The sequence below is a fragment of the Crocuta crocuta genome, unplaced genomic scaffold, assembly GCF_008692635.1.
Source record: "Crocuta crocuta isolate KB4526 unplaced genomic scaffold, BGI_CrCroc_1.0 scaffold675, whole genome shotgun sequence".
NCBI classification, from domain to species: Eukaryota; Metazoa; Chordata; class Mammalia; order Carnivora; family Hyaenidae; genus Crocuta; species Crocuta crocuta.
In genome coordinates this window covers 1,684,005-1,700,274 of record NW_027528796.1, presented here as the reverse complement: position 1 = coordinate 1,700,274, position 16,270 = coordinate 1,684,005, and the positions used below count along the sequence as shown (strand labels likewise).

Below are 16,270 nucleotides of genomic sequence, written 5' to 3'. Positions count from 1 at the left end.
CGGTAACGGGAGACGCTCGTTTTATTCCAACACACACAGCTTCACGCCTGCTGCTGACACAAACGACTTCAAAAAGAAATCTTAGTGTCAGAGAAATCTGCAAAAACTATGCCACTGATCCCTCGAGAATATTACTTTGTTAAAAACATATTTTAATAGTGGCTTAAAAAGTAGCCGCCACAGGCTCTGGGCTGACAGTACAGAGTCCACTTGGGACTCTCCTCCCTCTCTGTCCCTCTCTCTCTCTCTCAAAATAAGTAAATAAGCTTTAAAAAAAAAACAACTGGTAAGAAAATAAAACCGAGTTTCTCTACCACAATTTTTAAAACAAGGCAAGCCATGGTTTAAGGGAAAATATTTACAAAATATCCAATGAACAAACTCCTACAACTTAATAAGAAAACAACACATACGACTAAAAGTCAGGAAAAGACTGGACACTGATGATGCCACATAAATACACAAAATGACACCTGATGTCACCAGTCACACGGGAGACACAAATTCAAGCCACACGAGAACAGGGTGGGGCAGCGAGACCCTCTGTGGGACCCCCTCCCAAGGACTCGGATCTACGGCTACAAACGGAACGATCTGCTCCCCAAAGCACACTACCAGCTGGCTGGGTCACGACTGCACTTGGAGCCAACGAGAAGGAAACCACACTGAAGTGGCTGACAGAGGCTGGGACACAATCTCGTCATAACCCCCACGCAGCATCCCACAGCCAGGAGAAAACTTGAACCTCAGAGCTTCTCCCTAAGGAGCAAAGGGTTGGAACAGCAGCACCCCAAACTTTTAAGATGAGCACTTCCATAAATGAGCCTCCAGAACATCTAACTTTGAAACCCCATGGGACTTTCCCTCTCTTCGAGGGCTTGCACTTGGGGACTCGCTCGCCCTCCCCAGGGCCCAGCCCGTGGACCACACCCAGACTTATGCAGGCGCACCTGCGGGCATCAGCGTGGCCGCCTGGGCGCAGGCATCCGATTTAACACACACATCAGGAGCCTGGCGGGACACCGGTCCCTGTGGACCGGTGCCATCTTGGCCTTTCCCTCCGCTGGGCTCTGGGACGCAGCGTCTCCCTGAAGGGGAGTGCCCCGATTTCTGAGGCTGTCACCTAGGGGACACTTCCTCATCGCGTGGCCCTGGAGGCCGGGAAAACCAGAGTTGCTGGTCCCGTGAACCCGTAATCATCAGTGTCACGCAGGAAGGCACGCATACTGATCTGGTGCCCCAAATCTTACGACTGCTGCCCAGGGACGTCTCCACATCGCCTGACTCTGGCGGTCAGCTGGGCCCATGCTGCGGGTCCCCCAGGACTCTAACTAAATGGCCACCGCCCCCAGGGAAAGCAAGAGCTGGCTCTTTCTGTGCAGGAGGGCTATTACCTGACCGTTAGGACCCCAGCCTAAGGGGTGTGCTGCTGATTAGGTATGCCTCCTGGGACTGACCGGCAGGCACCCTTTCCGGAGGCCCCAGATGGCAGCCACTACCTTCGCGCGCTGTCTCCCAAAAGGGAGTTTTACACACTGCTGGCACCCGCTTTCTGCAGCTGCCACCGGGGAGATGTCCCTTGACGTCTGGTTCTGGTGGCCAGGGGACCCTGCATTCCTGGGTCTACTGGGACTGTGACAATCAGAGAAATGGTTTCGGACACCCTATCCACCCCAGGGCACTGCACAGGCCAGTCTTTCTGTGAAGGAGGCTTCTCTGTGTGTCCTGGAGCTTCAACCTGAGAGGCAGGCTCCGGGCTGGCATGCCTTCCACAGCCTCCAGAGCTGCTCTCCAGGAGAATACAGCTGCGGGCGCCACCTTGGCCCTCTCCCTCTGCCCTGCACCAGCTCACCGGCACTGCCCACACAAGAACTCACTCATCTGGAGTCCCGATTTCAGTGAAACACTGTGGACCCTGCAGAGCACCTGGCTCTGGTGACAGTGGGGCTCAGGCTTATGGCCCTGCAGGACGGAACATACTTGCACACCTTACAAAGCTGCTGCTGGCGGGCCTGGCTTCCAGTCACCCTGAATCTACGAGCTGAGACCCTCTGCTCTGGGACCACAGTCCTGGCACACCCTCCACCGCGGGGAGGTATTAAAAATACAACAGGTGCTGGGACAGCACGAAGGTTTCAGTGACAACTGAGAGCTGGGCTGGGACCGAATGACAGGTCATCTCCTCCATGAGGCCGCTCCTTCAAGCCTGGGAGAGGCGGGTATTCCATCTGCTGTGGAGAGCGGAGCTCAAGAGAGTACAGTGAACTGGACAAACAGGAGTCAGTTTCACAGGAAAGAACAAGATAAAACGGGAGAAAACATCTCCATGAAACGGAAAGAAGTAATTTACCTGATAAGGAGTTCAAAATAACGGTCACGAAGATGTTCACCAAACAGGAGAAAACAGATGGACACGAAGAATGGACACTTCAACAAAGAGATGGGAGATAAAAGAACGTAGCAAATAGAAATCACAGAGTGAACAACAGAGCAGCTGAACTGAAAGAGCAGATGAAGCAGAAGAAAGGATCAGCACCTTGAAGTCAGTTGGACTCCGTCAATCAGAGCCGCAAAAAGAATGAACAGAAGTGAAAATAGGAGTTTGTAAGACAACATCAAATAGACTAATATTTGGATCACGGGGCTTCCAGAAAGAGGAGAGAGAGAAAGGGTCAAATCTTGAAGAAGTAATGGGTGAAGATTCCCTAATGTGCGGAAGGAAACAGGCACCTAGATCCAAGAAGCCCGGAGAGACCCACACCAAGACACACTATAATTACATCCAAAAGGTAAAAACCAGGAGAGAATCGTAAAAGCAGCAAGAGAAAAACAAGTTGTTACGTACACGGAAACCCCCCTACGTCCATCAGCAGATTTTTCGGCAGAAACTTTGCAGGCCAGCGGGAGTGGCGCGAGATATTCAGAGTGCTGAACGGAAATCTCCAACCAAGACTTCTCTACCCGGCAAAGTTATCATTCAGAAGGAAGGAGAGATAAAGTGCTTTGCAGAGGAACAAAAGCTAAGGGCTTCCTCCCCACTGACGGCCTCGTGAGGGATGCTACAGGAGCTCCTCTAAGCTGAAAAGAAAGGTGTTCACAAGAACACATATAAAAGAGTAAATCTCACTGATAAGGTAAGTATATAGTAAAAGTAGTGTGTCGATCACTTGTAACGTTAGCATGAAGGTTTTAAACGTAAGTAGTAAAAATAGCTATGGTTACAATAACTAGTAAAGGAACACAGAGATTAAAAAATGTAAAGTGTGAATCAAAAACATCAAATACGGGGTGGTCAAGGGAGAGTTAACAGTGTTGAGCTTTAGAATGAGATCAAACTTAAATTATTATCAACTGAAAATACTGTTACAGATATTGGTCGTTATATATAAGCCTCATGGTGGCCACAAAGCACAAACCTGTAGCAAATACACAAAAGATAAAGGAAAAGGAAGATAAATGTGCCTCTAAAGAAACTCATCAAACCACAAGGAGAACAGAAAAGAAAGGAGCAGAGAGAAACTGCAAAAACAGTCAGAAAACAAGTAACAAAAATGGCAACAAACACATGCCTATCAATAAATACTTTAAATGTAAATGGACTCAATTCTCCGATCAAAAGACACAAAGTGGCTGAATGGATTAAACTATAGGACCCTTCTATATGTTGCCTATAAGAGACTCACTTCAGATATAAGGACACACACAAACTGAAAATGAAAGAAGTTTAAAAAAAAAAAAGTTTTTCCATGCAAATGGAAACCAAAAGGAATCTGGAGCGGCTATACTTGTATCAGACAAAACAGACTTAAAACAAAAACTGTACTAAGAGACAAGGAAGAGCGCTACATAATGCTGAAGGAGTCAATCCAACAGTAAGATACATTTGTAAATATTCATGCACACAACACAGGAGCGCCTAAGTATGCAGAGCAAATGCTAACAGACCTAATGGAAGAAACAGCAATACAACAGTAGGGGATTTTAATGCCCCACTTACATACAAAAATGTAAGAAGACACTGGCCTTAAATGACACATTAGACCATATGGACTTAACAGATGTTTACAGAACATTCCATCCAAAAGCAGAATACGCATTCTTCTCAGGTGCGAGTGGAACGTTCTCCAGGACAAATCACCTGTTAGGACACAAAACCAGTCTTACCAAACTTAAAAGGCCTGAAATCATATAAAGCAGCTCTTCTGATAGTAACAGGAAACTAGAAATTAATTACAAGAAAACTGGAATATTCACAAATATGTGGAGATTAAACAACATGCTATTGAATAACCAACAGGTCAAAGAAGAAATCAAGAGAAATAAAAAAATATCTTATGACCAAAGAAAGAAAAAAAGGAAATGTAACACCAAAATTTATGAGATGCAGCAAAAGCAGTTCTAAGAGAAGAGTTCATAGCGATAAATGCCCATGTCAAGAAACAGGAAAAATCTCAAATAAACCTTATTTTATAACTCATGAAACCGGGGGAAAAAATGAAAAAACAAAGCCCAGAGTTAATATAAGTAAAAAAATAACAAACAAAGCAGAAATAAATGAAATAGATTAAAAAGACAATAGAAATGATCAATGAAACTAAGAGCTGTTCTTTGAAAAGACAGTAGTAATAAACCTTTAGCTAGACTCACCAGGATAGAGAAAACTCAAAAAGAAAAATCAGAAATGATGGGGCGCCTGGGTGTCTCAATCAGTTAAGCATCCAACTCTTGATATCAGCTCAGGTCTTGATCTCAGGGTCATGAGTTCAAGCCCTGCACTGAACTCCATGCCCAGCATGGAGCATACTTAAAAAAAAAAAAAAATGAAAGAAGAGATATTACAACTGACACTACAGAAATACAAAGGATCATAAGAAACTACTACAGACAATTGTACGCCAACAAATTGGACAACGTAGAAGAAATGGATAAATTCTTAGGAACATACAATCTACCAAGAGTGAATCATGATGAAACTGAAAATCTGAACAAACGGATTACTAGAGTAAGGAGATTGAACCAATAATCAGAAACCTCCCAAGAAACAAAAGTCCAGGAACAGACGAATTCACTGGTGAATTCTACCAAACGTTCAAAGAAGAACTAATACCAGTTCCTGTCAAACTCTTCCAAAAATTTAAAAAAAAGGGGGGGGCAGATATTTTATGAAACCAAGATCACCACAATTATCAAAACCACAAGATTGCCACAAGAAAATCACAGGCCAATCTCCCTGGTAAACACAGATGTGAAAATCCTCAGCAAAATATTAGCAACTTAATTTAACAATGTATTAAAAAGATTATACCATGATCAAGTGGGATTTATTCCAGGAATTCAAGAATGGTTCAATATCTGCAAATCAGTCAATGTAACACAATGCATTAACAAAATGAAGGATAAAAACCATATGACGTCAATCGATGCAGAAAACATTTGACAAAATTCAACATCCATGTATGATAAAAACTCTCAACAAAGTTGAGGACAGAAAGAACATACGTCAACATAATAAAGGCCATCTATGAAAAACCGACAGCCAACACCATACTCAACAGTGAAATGCTTAAAGGTTTTCCTTTAAGATCAGAAACAGGACAAGAATACCCATTCTCACCACTCTTATTCAACACTGTATTTGAAATCCTTGCCTGAACAATTAGGCAAGAAAAAGAAATAAAAGGCATCCAAATTAGAAAAAATAGAAGCAAAACTGTCACTATCTGAAGCTGACAAGATATTATACATAAAAAACCCTAAACACTGCATCAGTAAATTGTTACAATAAACAAATTCAATAAAGTTGCAGGATACAAAACCAATACACAAAAATCTGTTGCATCTATATACACTGATAGTGAACTATCAGAAAAAGAACGTAAAAAAAAAAAATCCCTTTTATAATTGCTTTAAAAAGAAACAGAATACCCAGAATAAATTTAACCAAGGAAAGACCTGTATGTTGAAAGTGACGAGACATTAACAAAAGACTGAAGACACCAATGGAAAGATACTCCATGCTCATGGACTGTAAGAATTAATATTACTAAAATGTCCATACTACACAAACCAATATACAGATTCAATGCCATCCCTATCAAAATTCCAACGACATTTTTTAAAAAAACAGAACGCTCCTAAAATTTGGGTGGACCCATAAAAGACCCAGCATAGCCAAACCCGAGAAACAGCAAAGCTGGAGGCATCATGCTCACTGATTTCAGAGTATGATGCAAAGCTGTAGAGGTTAAAACGGCGTAGAAATGGCATAAAAACAGACACACAGATTAAAGAAACAGAACAGCCCAGAAATAAGCCCACGCATACACGGTCAATCAACTTACTGACAAAGCAGCCAAGAATATATGAAGGAGAAACAGAGGATGTACAATGTTGCTGCACATTTAGTGGATCACCGTACAGTGTAAACATACTTTTATATATACTAGCAAACCAAAAAAATTCAGTTATATAGGTTAAAAATATATATACGTTAAAATATATACATCATATGTATTTAATGGTGATACATAAAAAAATATATACACATGAAGAAAATCAGTTCCCAGACACAAAGGCACAGACTGGCGGCTGCCAGAGGCAAGAGAGTGTGAGGGTGGGAGAGAGGAGTGAACTGTCCTGGTTTGTTTCTTAGTGTAAATAAACTTAATGTAAAAATTCAATTTCAAAACCAAGGACAGAAAATGGTAGGATTAGAAAGTCTTTAAATTAGAAACTACAATGAGATGCCATACCACTCACGGCTGAAAGTGTAGAAGCCCAGCACAGCCGGCATGGACGGGGCTGGGGCCCGTGCAACTCCTTAGCACACGGCTGGCAGAAATGTAACGTGCACCAGTCAGAAAACCAGAGGCTGTTCCTTTAAAAGTGAAACACGGGGCGCCTGGGTGGCTCAGCGCGTTGAGTGCCCTACTCCCCACTTGGGCTCAGGTTGTGAGGTCCTGGTCGGTCCGTGAGGCGGAGCCCCGCATCGCATCGGGCTCTGTGCCGCAGAGCCTGCCTGTCTGAGACCCTCTCCGTCCCCCTCTCTCTGGCCCTTCCCCAGTCTGTGCTCTGTCTCTCAAAATAAAGAAATACACTTTAAAACAAACAGTGAATCATCAAGGGTAAATCTAAGGTTTTGAGCCCAAAAAACGGGAAGAATGCGGCTGCCACCGACAGACACGCGGGGACTGTGGGAGCAGCAGCGGTGCGGGAAGACGGGAGGTCACTTTTACACGTTAAGTTTGAGGTTCTTGTTCGGCACTGAACTAGGTTGAATAACGTCCCCCAGAATCTCTGAATGTGACCGTGTTTGCAAATGGGGGCTTTGCAGATGTAATGCAGTTAAAATGGGGTCCCACGGGATAGGGGAGCGTCCTAAACCAATGACGGGCACCTCCAGAAGGTGGACAGGCAGAGATGTGGGTTCCGCGGCCACAAGCCCAGGAACAGCAAAAATCGCCGGGAACCCCCGGGAGCTCCAGGGGCCAAGAGGGACCCTCCCTAGAGCCTGCAGAGCGCGGCCCTGCCCACACTGGGTCGGGACGCGCGGCCCCAAGAACAGCGACAGAGCAAACTTCTGTGTTGCTCGCCACTCAGCCTTGTCACGGAAACCCCGAGAACCCAATACCTGTGTCTACTTTTGTTTTTTAATGTTTGTTTATTTCTGAGAGAGACAGACACAGCGTGAGCAGGGGAGGGTCAGAGAGAGAGAGAGGGAGACACAGAATCCGAAACCGCTCCAGGCGCTGAGCTGTCAGCACAGAGCCCGACGCGGGGCTTGAACTCACAAACTGTAAAATCGTGACCTGAGCCGAAGTCAGACACTTAACCGACTGAGCCACCCAGGCGCCCTTACCTGTGTCTATTTTTGACCCTTCTCGAGGAGGCCAGGTGATGGGTGAAGACAGAACGTCAAGCAAAGATACCCGTTTGAAATAACTGGGTTCTTTTTCTGGTTCTCCTTTTTCCGGGCTGTAAGGAGCTAGGCACATCATTTTGCCTCTGTTACTCAATTTCCTACAAAATCTGGAAAACCAGGGGCTGCACAGAATCATATCCAAGGTTCCACCACCTTGAAATTTCTGCAGTTCCTAAATATGAAAAAGTATGCCTGAACCCCATCCCAATCCGCTGAAATCCCATTTCACAGAAAGGTCGTTTCTGCAAAGTCCCCCTTTACAATGAATGTGTCACCTCACAGTGGGGTAAGACACACCAGATGCAAATTCGCAGAAGATTGAGAATCACTAACTGGAATTTTACGATGTTTCTAAGATACAACAGCCACAGAGCCCCCTCGGTTACACACTGCATTCTCTTCTATCGCTGGCGTGACAAGTCACCACAAACTCAATGGCTTAAAACCACACCCACCAGTGACCTCACAGTTTCCGTGTGTCAGAAGAGGCAGGTGCTCTAGACTCTCACAGGGCAGGGGTCACGGCGGGGTGCCGCCCAGACTCACTCAGGCTGTGGGCAGAATCCACCTCTGTGGGCTGAAGCCCTGGGTCCTAACCGCGGCGGCCAGCGACCGTCTCCCCTTCTTGGGCCGCCCGCGCCCCCCGTTCCCGGCCACTCCCGCATCTTGCATCTTCGGAGCCAGCCCCGGCGGGTGGGGTCCTTCTCGCGCTCTGAATGTCTGAACCTCCCCTCCCGCCTCTTCTGTTCTGGGGCCTCGTGCGGTGAATGGGTCGTACCCCAATAATATGAGATCGTCTCCCCACCTGCAAGTCAGCTATTGGGTAACCTGCAGCCGCCGCCTCCAGGGGGCCTTCCCAGCAGCGCCCAGACTGGTGTCCAGTGACCAAGGCCAGCAAGCTCAGGGGCTCCGCCTTCCGTACTTACTCCAAGATGTCACGTTCACACATAAAAATACATACAACACACACCTGGGGTGCAGCCTTGGAAGTCAAGTGTTATTTGCGTTTTATTACTACTGCCAGCTGACAACACGGTGGACAGAACGGAGGCTTCCACAAGTACAGCGGAGGGAAAACTAATTGTTGCCACCGCAAACCCCTTTGGAAACACTAGTTCAACCACGCGGGAGGCTGGATGGAAGCAGCAGCCTGAACTTCATTCCCCCAACAGGCTTAACACATTCCCTCCCTACAGAAAGGAGACAATGACCCCAGCCCGCAGTCTAGAGCCAGGGCTAACCAGCCTAAGACACGTACGGGGGCACAGACAGGGTGGCAGGAATGGCGGGTGCCCCACACAGGTGACCCCCACTCCCGCCCAACCCTCTGTTCCCACTCTGCCCCCAGAAGTTTCTCTCAAAGGCGCTCCTGCTGGAGAGGACGCTGGCAGCGAGCGGTGCTTAAACGCGTCCTTCAGGAGCCGACGCGGGCCACACCCTGGTGTGCTCTGGCCGCACACGGACCCTCCGCGCGCAGGGCCACCAACCCGGTTAGGGGACTGAGCTCCGCACATATTTACCAGTCATTTTTAGTACAGTCGTTATTTTAGTTTAGTTTCACCTTTCCTCCGAGAGCACCCTCGATGTCACCATGACAACAGCAGCTAACAACATCAAGAGCCATCTATCGATCAAGTAACCTGAAAAGCACTCATCTTCCCTGAGGGGCAAAGGGCAGAGGCCAAGGCCTCTGGAGGGCTGACAGGCAGAGGCAGCTGAACCCGGACGTGGCTGCAGGGACCCTCTCTTAACCGCAAGCGGGGACCACCTGGTCTCCCCCGGCAGCTCACAACACCGGCCGCGCGTCCCTTCCCTCCACGACCTCTCCTGGCAACTCTTCCAACGGAGCATTATGCTGTCAAAAGGCAGAAGACGGAATGTTCTCTGGCTTTCGTCTCTCCCTTGGCTTTCCCCAAACATTAGAACACGTCCTGGCTAGGAAAGCACTAAGGCGGCTTTCTGACCACCACCTACGAGGAGCGACAGGTGCCACTGCTCAAAAGCTGTTCCCTTGTTAAAGACAAAACCGAATCTGACCTTTCACCCCGAACGCATCACAATGCGCTTTTCCTCCTACACTTCTGGTTTTAACTCCTCGGTAGGCAGTTTCGGGTTTCCTCACTCCCACCGCGGCACGCGTGCAAGGCTGGGAGGAGGGGCTCCTCTAAATTACTAAGGAACCAGAAACAGGAACAAAGGCTGCGTGTAACTGTTCACGCGCTTCCCACCCCGTGGAGTGCCGGTGCGGACTCCCTCTCCCGGCGTCCCCTTCCCAAGTGCACGTGTGACCCGGAGAGCAGGCAGTGGGCACAGGACCAAACTCCCGTCCCTGCGTCCACGCGGAACCAGCGGGCATGACTCCGTGCTCCGGGCGTNGGGGACGCGCGGGACGCGGGGTGGACGGACGGGGGAGCGGGAGCAGCGGGTCCCCAGACTGGAGGCGCGCACCCCACACTCACGTTTGTACTCGGCCATCAGCCTCTTGAGCGCCGTCCCCGCCATCGTCCCGGCGACAGCTGTGCTGCGCGGCCTCCCCTCCCGAGCGCAGGTCTCTCCCGCCCACCACAGGGCTGCTTCCGGGTCGACGCGGGGGGCCGGAAACCCTTCCGGGACGCGGCGCGCGCGTGCGCGGTGGGGCGGTTGCCATGGGAAGCGGCGCAGGCGNCGCCGTCCGCCGGGGCCTCGGACCGTTTGTGGGTTAACGCCGCGGCCGGCAGTCCAGATCCCGGTAGGGCCTGGGTCTTCCGGGAGGCCCCGGAGCCGCGGACGCCCAGGCGGGTTACATCATACCGCTCGTGCCGCGGGAAGGCCTGATTAAGGACCGGGGCCGACGACGGAGATGGAGGACTGAAGGGGGGTGTGTGGATGGAGGATGGAGGCCTGGGGGGCTTGCCGGACCAGCACGGGGACCGGACCGGGACACGGGACGGAGATGGAGGACGGCAGCCTCCACCCTGCCCCCACCACTCGGTGGCACCAGGTTCGCGGCAGGTGGACTGCTGGCTGCGCCGGTTTTATTCCCGGTGTGTATTTTTTAAAGAGGCCACGAGAACGGGGATAAAACTTGAGGCTCCTGCCCATCCGGTAAAATACGCACCGTGGGGGCGCCTGGGCGGCTGAGTTGGCTAAGCCCGGGACTCTGGAGTTCGGCTCAGATCACAGTCTTTTGGTTCATGGGTTCGAGCTCCGTCTCAGGATCCAGAATCAGCGCTGAGAGCGCAGAGCCTGCTTCAGATTCCCTGCTCCTCCCCCGCCTCCCACTCACTCTCAAAATAAACATGAAAACAAAATACACCCTGTGGCACAGGGCCATTTCAGGGTGACCTTCAGGCCCAACCGCAGTTAAAGCAAGAAGGTCCATTAAGAAGGCATTTGATGCCCCTTTGACTTCTCCCCAACAGGCTTTAGGCTGGAAGAAGACTGGTGCGCCAGCACGGCCCCCAGGACCCCAAGACCGCCGCCTCCGCGAAGAGAGGAGCCCCAGGGAGGCCTGAGGGGGCAAAGTAGCAAGACCTGCTCTGCCCACCTGCCCCCCTGAGGCGGCGGCGCCGTAGCTCAGACCGGCGCACCCAGCCACCCTGCCGGCTCCTTGTGCCCTGGCTCCGCTCAGCTGTGTAACATGCATGGGGATAAATAGCCCTTTTTTTCATCCTGTCTCGGTGGCTCTGTTCCCAGTTGGCTTGTGACTTGCTGATCCACCTAAGCTTCTTAGAACCCGGCTCCCACGGACCCCAAAGAGAGTAAACACATCGACTCCTTTGTGGCTCTCCCATGCAAAGACCTGCACACTTTTTAAAAAAACAAGTTTTCAGGGGCGCCTGGATGGCTCAGTTAGTTAAGCGTCCAACTTCGGCTCAGGTCATGATCTCATGGCTCTTGAGTTCGAGCCCTGCATCGGGCTCTGTGCGGACAGCTCGGAGCCTGGAGCCTGTTTCTGATTCTGTCCCCCTCTCCCTCTCTCTCCCCCTCCCCCACTCACACACACTCTCTCTCAAAAGTAAGTATTAAAAAAAAACAAATTTTCTTCTCCGCGTTTACATCCTACACACTATTCTGTAGAATTTACCATATAACATACTATGTAATCTATTAGCATAATAAATGGTTTGTTTATTATTACCTATCTCCTGTGACCAGAAAACACGTCCACGAGGCCAAGGAGTCTTTGGTTTGTCTGCGGATGCGGTGGCGGTCCCCGGGTGTGGCAGTATTTATTGAACTGAATGAAATTAAACAATGCAAACAAACCTCCCGAGTATGTGTATTTTAGGGTAAAGGCATACAGAAATTTGGTCCAATGCTATCGTGAGTAGGCTGTTCACAGCACAAACTAGTCTTATATTCAAACATCAAAAACACTGAGAAGCCCAGACTAATGTGCATGTTCATCTGCCCCCAAAATCTGCCCTCTCTTTACACATGCTGCCCCAGAGAGGAACAGTGTCCTGATGCCCGTCCAGCTGCAGACTGGGAGAGCTCCTGAGGAATGGGGGGGGGTCCCCCCTCGGCAGGGAAATGCCACTGGCGCGGCTTAGCCTCAAAGGTGCAGAGGGCAGCCATCAGGTGAATACTCCGTTTTCAACACACAGCCTTAAAGTGCCTCGCTGCGTGGTCCGCACAGGTACGGACTTGTACACAGGCCCCAATGGCCAAATGCAGTATTTAAGACAAGCCAAGAGACAGAGTACCAAACTATATTTACTGTTTACAGTAGCAAAGGACGACAAACAATGTACAAATCGGGGAATAAACACAACAGAGCCAGCAGACGTCCCACCCACGCCCAAACAGCGAAACACGAGGAAATGCGAACATCTTCAGCAAGGTTTCAGGCAAGCAAGAGAGGACGGTCACGGTCACACGCCATGACTAGAACAGGGCAGCCGTGGGTCCATACAGAACAACGGGAAGAAAACTATCAGAGTTTAATCGGTGCAGATCCCAACACGTCACAGAAGCACAATCACGTACTAAAGCGTAAACCCCACGGCCGTTTGGAAAGCAGCACAGCCCGAGTCCAGGAGGGCGTCGCAGGGTCACCTTTGCACCGGCGTCACTGGTAACGCACCTGGAAGCAGGTCTTTTACGCAAAAATCTAAGTGCAAATTCAGCAATACTGAATCTTGCTCGCTTCTACACACACCATAATTACCCGAAGCAAACACGAGGAGGAGCGTGAAGCCCCACACTACTACCAGGTGAGACATGTGGGGATTGCGTTCTTCTCTATTTGGGGGAAAAGCCAGTTTTTGCTGCACCGACCTTTGCCCGCACCATGGCAGCGGGCAGCTGGCAGTGGGTGGCGACGGCTCCCGGCCCCCAGGCCCTGCCCACAGGGTCTCTCGAGGAGCAGGGACCCAGGGCCGAGTTCTGAAGGACCTGGTTATCTTCCATTTTACCTTTTAAAAAAGCATTCCAGTATTTTCCCTTCAACTTTACCGTATTCTGAAATGCAGTATTTAGCATTTTAAAGACCTGTGCCTAAACGAGACAGTGAAAGTTTGTCTCCCAATCCCAAATCGCCCCCAAAACCTGTCCAACGGAAGCACCCCCACTCCGGTGCCGGGGGTTCTCGGCTGGAATAAGCGGTGGGGGGTGGGGATCGATACCCGGGCTCAGGCCCCCATCGGGACGAAGAGCGGACCTGCAGACCACAGTTTGGGGAACGCTCTGGGGAGGGAAAACAAAACCGAAAGCAAAAACAAACCAAAAGAAACCTTGCAACTCGTTTTACGCAAAGACAAGTGTGACCGGCCGGGTCTCAGCCGTGGCCCTGCACACAGAGTTCGGAGTTGCCCTCGCCGAATGTCGGAGGGAAAGTGACTTTGGTGACCGTCCTCGGGTCTCTGCAGACTCCTTTGTGACCGGCATGGCCACTTGCTCACTCTTCGACAGCGGACGCGAGGACGAAGACACGGGGTCCCTGCGGAGGTGGCGCCCTTAGCGGCAGCGGCTGCCGCGCGAGCCCCCCGTCTGCTGCTGAAACACGTCGATGGTGTCCTCGTCTTCCATCTCCAGCTGGCGGGGCGCCGGGCGCGGGAGAGAGGGACAGCCGTTAGTTTCCTCGCTGTCACAGAACGGGAGACGCTCAACAGAACTGTCTTCCTCACCCTGCAGAACACCGCCCCCCCGCCTCTGCTCGTGTGGCTCGCGCACCGTGTGCCCCGGGCAGGGGACAGAAGCTCGGTGGCGGACCTCCAGTGAGCCCTGCCCACCCCCCACGCTTCCCAGGAAGAACTCACACAAGAATATTCAAAGCTAAGGACGCTGATAGAAAAAGTAAGTCTCCAGGGCACTGGGCTGGCTCAGTCAGTCCAGCAGGAGGCTCTGGACCTCGGCTGTAAGTTCGAGCCCCATGTTGGGTGTACAGATAACTTAAAATAAGTAAATAAAATCTTTAAAAAAAAAAAACTGAGTCTCATTAAAAAATAAACAAGAGTAGGGGCGCGTGGGTGGCTGAGTCGCTTAAGCATCTGACTTCTGCTCAGGTCATGATCTCGTGTTCATGGGTTCAAGCCCCGCGTCGGGTTCTGTGCTGACAGCTCAGAGCCTGGAGCCTGTTTCAGATTCTGTGTCTCCCTCTCTCTCTGACCCTCCCCTGCTTGTGCTATCTCTCCCTCTCAGAAAAAAAAAAATTAAGAAATTAAAAAATTATATAAATAAAAGAGTCCAAAATTTTTACTGAAGGGCGCCTGGATGGCTCAGTCAGTAGAGTGTCCAACTCTTGATTTCAGCTCAAGTCATGTAATCCCAGGGTCGTGGGATCAAGCCCCGTGTCAGGCTCTGGGCCAAGAGCATGGAGCCTGCTTAAGATTCTCTTTCCCCCTCTGACAAAATATAAAATAAAATAAAAATTTTACTGAATATCACACAAAACCATTTTCCGATCAGATGCCTCTAACGAGCGGTATGGGGTCCTGGGACCCGCAGGGCCACACGCCTCGNCCGCCGTTCTCTGAACAAAGGGAAGCTTCTGCCACTTCAAACAGCGGCACTGTGGCTGGAAGTAGTGGGCTTCCCGGAAATGTAGAGAAGGAGCGCCGGGCTGGTGGGACAGCAAGGCCGCCTCCAGCCCCTCCCGCACCCCGGTGCCAGCAGGGTGACAGCCCCCAGGGCAGGCAGACACACAGCCCCTCGCTGCGCGGTCCCCGCACGCGAACCAGTCCCACGGCTCCCACGACTGCGTAGAGGGGAGAAAGCAGGCACCGTCGCCTCTTCACAGACGCAGAAGCCGGGGACTCTGCGAGGCTCAGTGGCCCTGGAGCGCAAGGCTGTCCGGCTGACCCCGGGGCCCGGGCCTCCTCGCCACAGCGTGACGCACTGTGCCCAGAAGGGGCTGCGGGGCCACACGGAGGAGGAAGCGCGTGGCTGTGGAAGACGGCTGCGCCTGCCCCGGCACCCAGCCCTCGTGCACGGGTACAGAAACGGCACAGGATCAGGGCAGTAACTGGGCTGCAGGTTTGGTGTCCTGACTAGAAGCGGGGGGGCTGCGTCCAGGGGAGGTGCCGGGCGGGTCCGCACAACCCTCGGCTGTGACCTGGACGAGGCCGCTCGCCACCCGGTCCTCCCGCCCCATCCCCTGGCGAGGAGGATGATGTGTGACCTAGTGCACGTGTCTCGTTTTAAAAACTCCAAAAAGTTCAGGGGCGCCCGGGGGGCTCAGTCGGTTAAGCGTCTGACTTCGGCTCAGGTCATGATTTCACGGTTCGTGGGTTCAAGCATCCGGCTCTGTGCTGACAGCTCAGAGCCTGGAGCTGCTTCAGATTCTGTGTCTCCCTCTCCCTGCCGCTCCCTCGCCCACACTCTGTGTCTGTCTGTCTATCTCAAAAACATAGATTTTAAAAAATCCGTTAAATAATCTAATAGTTAAAACCATTAAGAAAAGAAATGTATTCTGTAAGAGCACCATCAGCAGCTTTCAAGACGATCTTCCCAGGGGGAGCAGGCCAGAAAGCAAGCGCGCACACAGAGCTTTCGTACCTGCGCGGGGGTGTCTGTTTCATTAATCGGCTGCCCGTCAAACCTGAATCTAATCTGTCTCATTGACAAGCCCTGAAAAGGAAATCCATTGATCATTAGATATTTCCAGATGACACATTAATTCCCAAAAATAAAATACTTACCTCAAAATACCAGAATTCTGTATACACAGATTTACAATCCACTCGATGATAAAAACTTCCCAGCGGGCCTACAGTCTCTTTCACGCGATGCCCCAGCACGGACAGTTCCAGACACCACTGCTCTGGCAGCACCACAGGTGCCCGGCCCCACCCCCACCCCCATTCCTCGAGAAGCGACCACAAACCATCCAGTAACAACAAGGCCTGTGGTCAAGGACCACGTGCG

General features: G+C 50.6%; 2 protein-coding genes and 1 long non-coding RNA gene across 6 annotated transcripts in view; 1 reads left to right on the top strand and 2 right to left on the bottom strand.

Moving 5' to 3' along the window:
- Positions 1–16,270, bottom strand: part of UBE2G2 (ubiquitin conjugating enzyme E2 G2) — a 38,837-nt gene that overhangs the window by 19,575 nt on the left and 2,992 nt on the right. The window contains exon 1 of one of the 4 annotated variants that reach the window (XM_077755413.1): positions 10,381–10,495. The exons of 1 other annotated variant lie outside the window; for it this stretch is intronic. In XM_077755413.1, coding sequence (XP_077611539.1) covers positions 10,381–10,423 — 43 coding nt within the window. In that variant the 5' untranslated portion in view covers positions 10,424–10,495. Of the gene's footprint in view, positions 1–7,858; positions 7,931–10,380; positions 10,496–16,270 lie in introns of those variants that run through there. 2 more of the 4 variants (XM_077755414.1, XM_077755412.1) reach the window with 2 other exon arrangements.
- LOC144224443 (uncharacterized) lies at positions 10,593–11,570 on the top strand. The gene is made up of 2 exons (XR_013333050.1): positions 10,593–10,944; positions 11,323–11,570. It is a non-coding gene; the product is annotated as an uncharacterized LOC144224443 (long non-coding RNA).
- Positions 12,600–16,270, bottom strand: part of SUMO3 (small ubiquitin like modifier 3) — a 10,517-nt gene continuing 6,846 nt past the window's right edge. Inside the window, exons 4-5 of the mRNA XM_077755360.1 lie at positions 15,902–15,973; positions 12,600–13,939 (exon numbers count right to left, since the gene is read on the bottom strand). Coding sequence (XP_077611486.1) covers positions 13,862–13,939; positions 15,902–15,973 — 150 coding nt within the window. The 3' untranslated portion in view covers positions 12,600–13,861. The remainder of the gene's footprint in view (positions 13,940–15,901; positions 15,974–16,270) is intronic.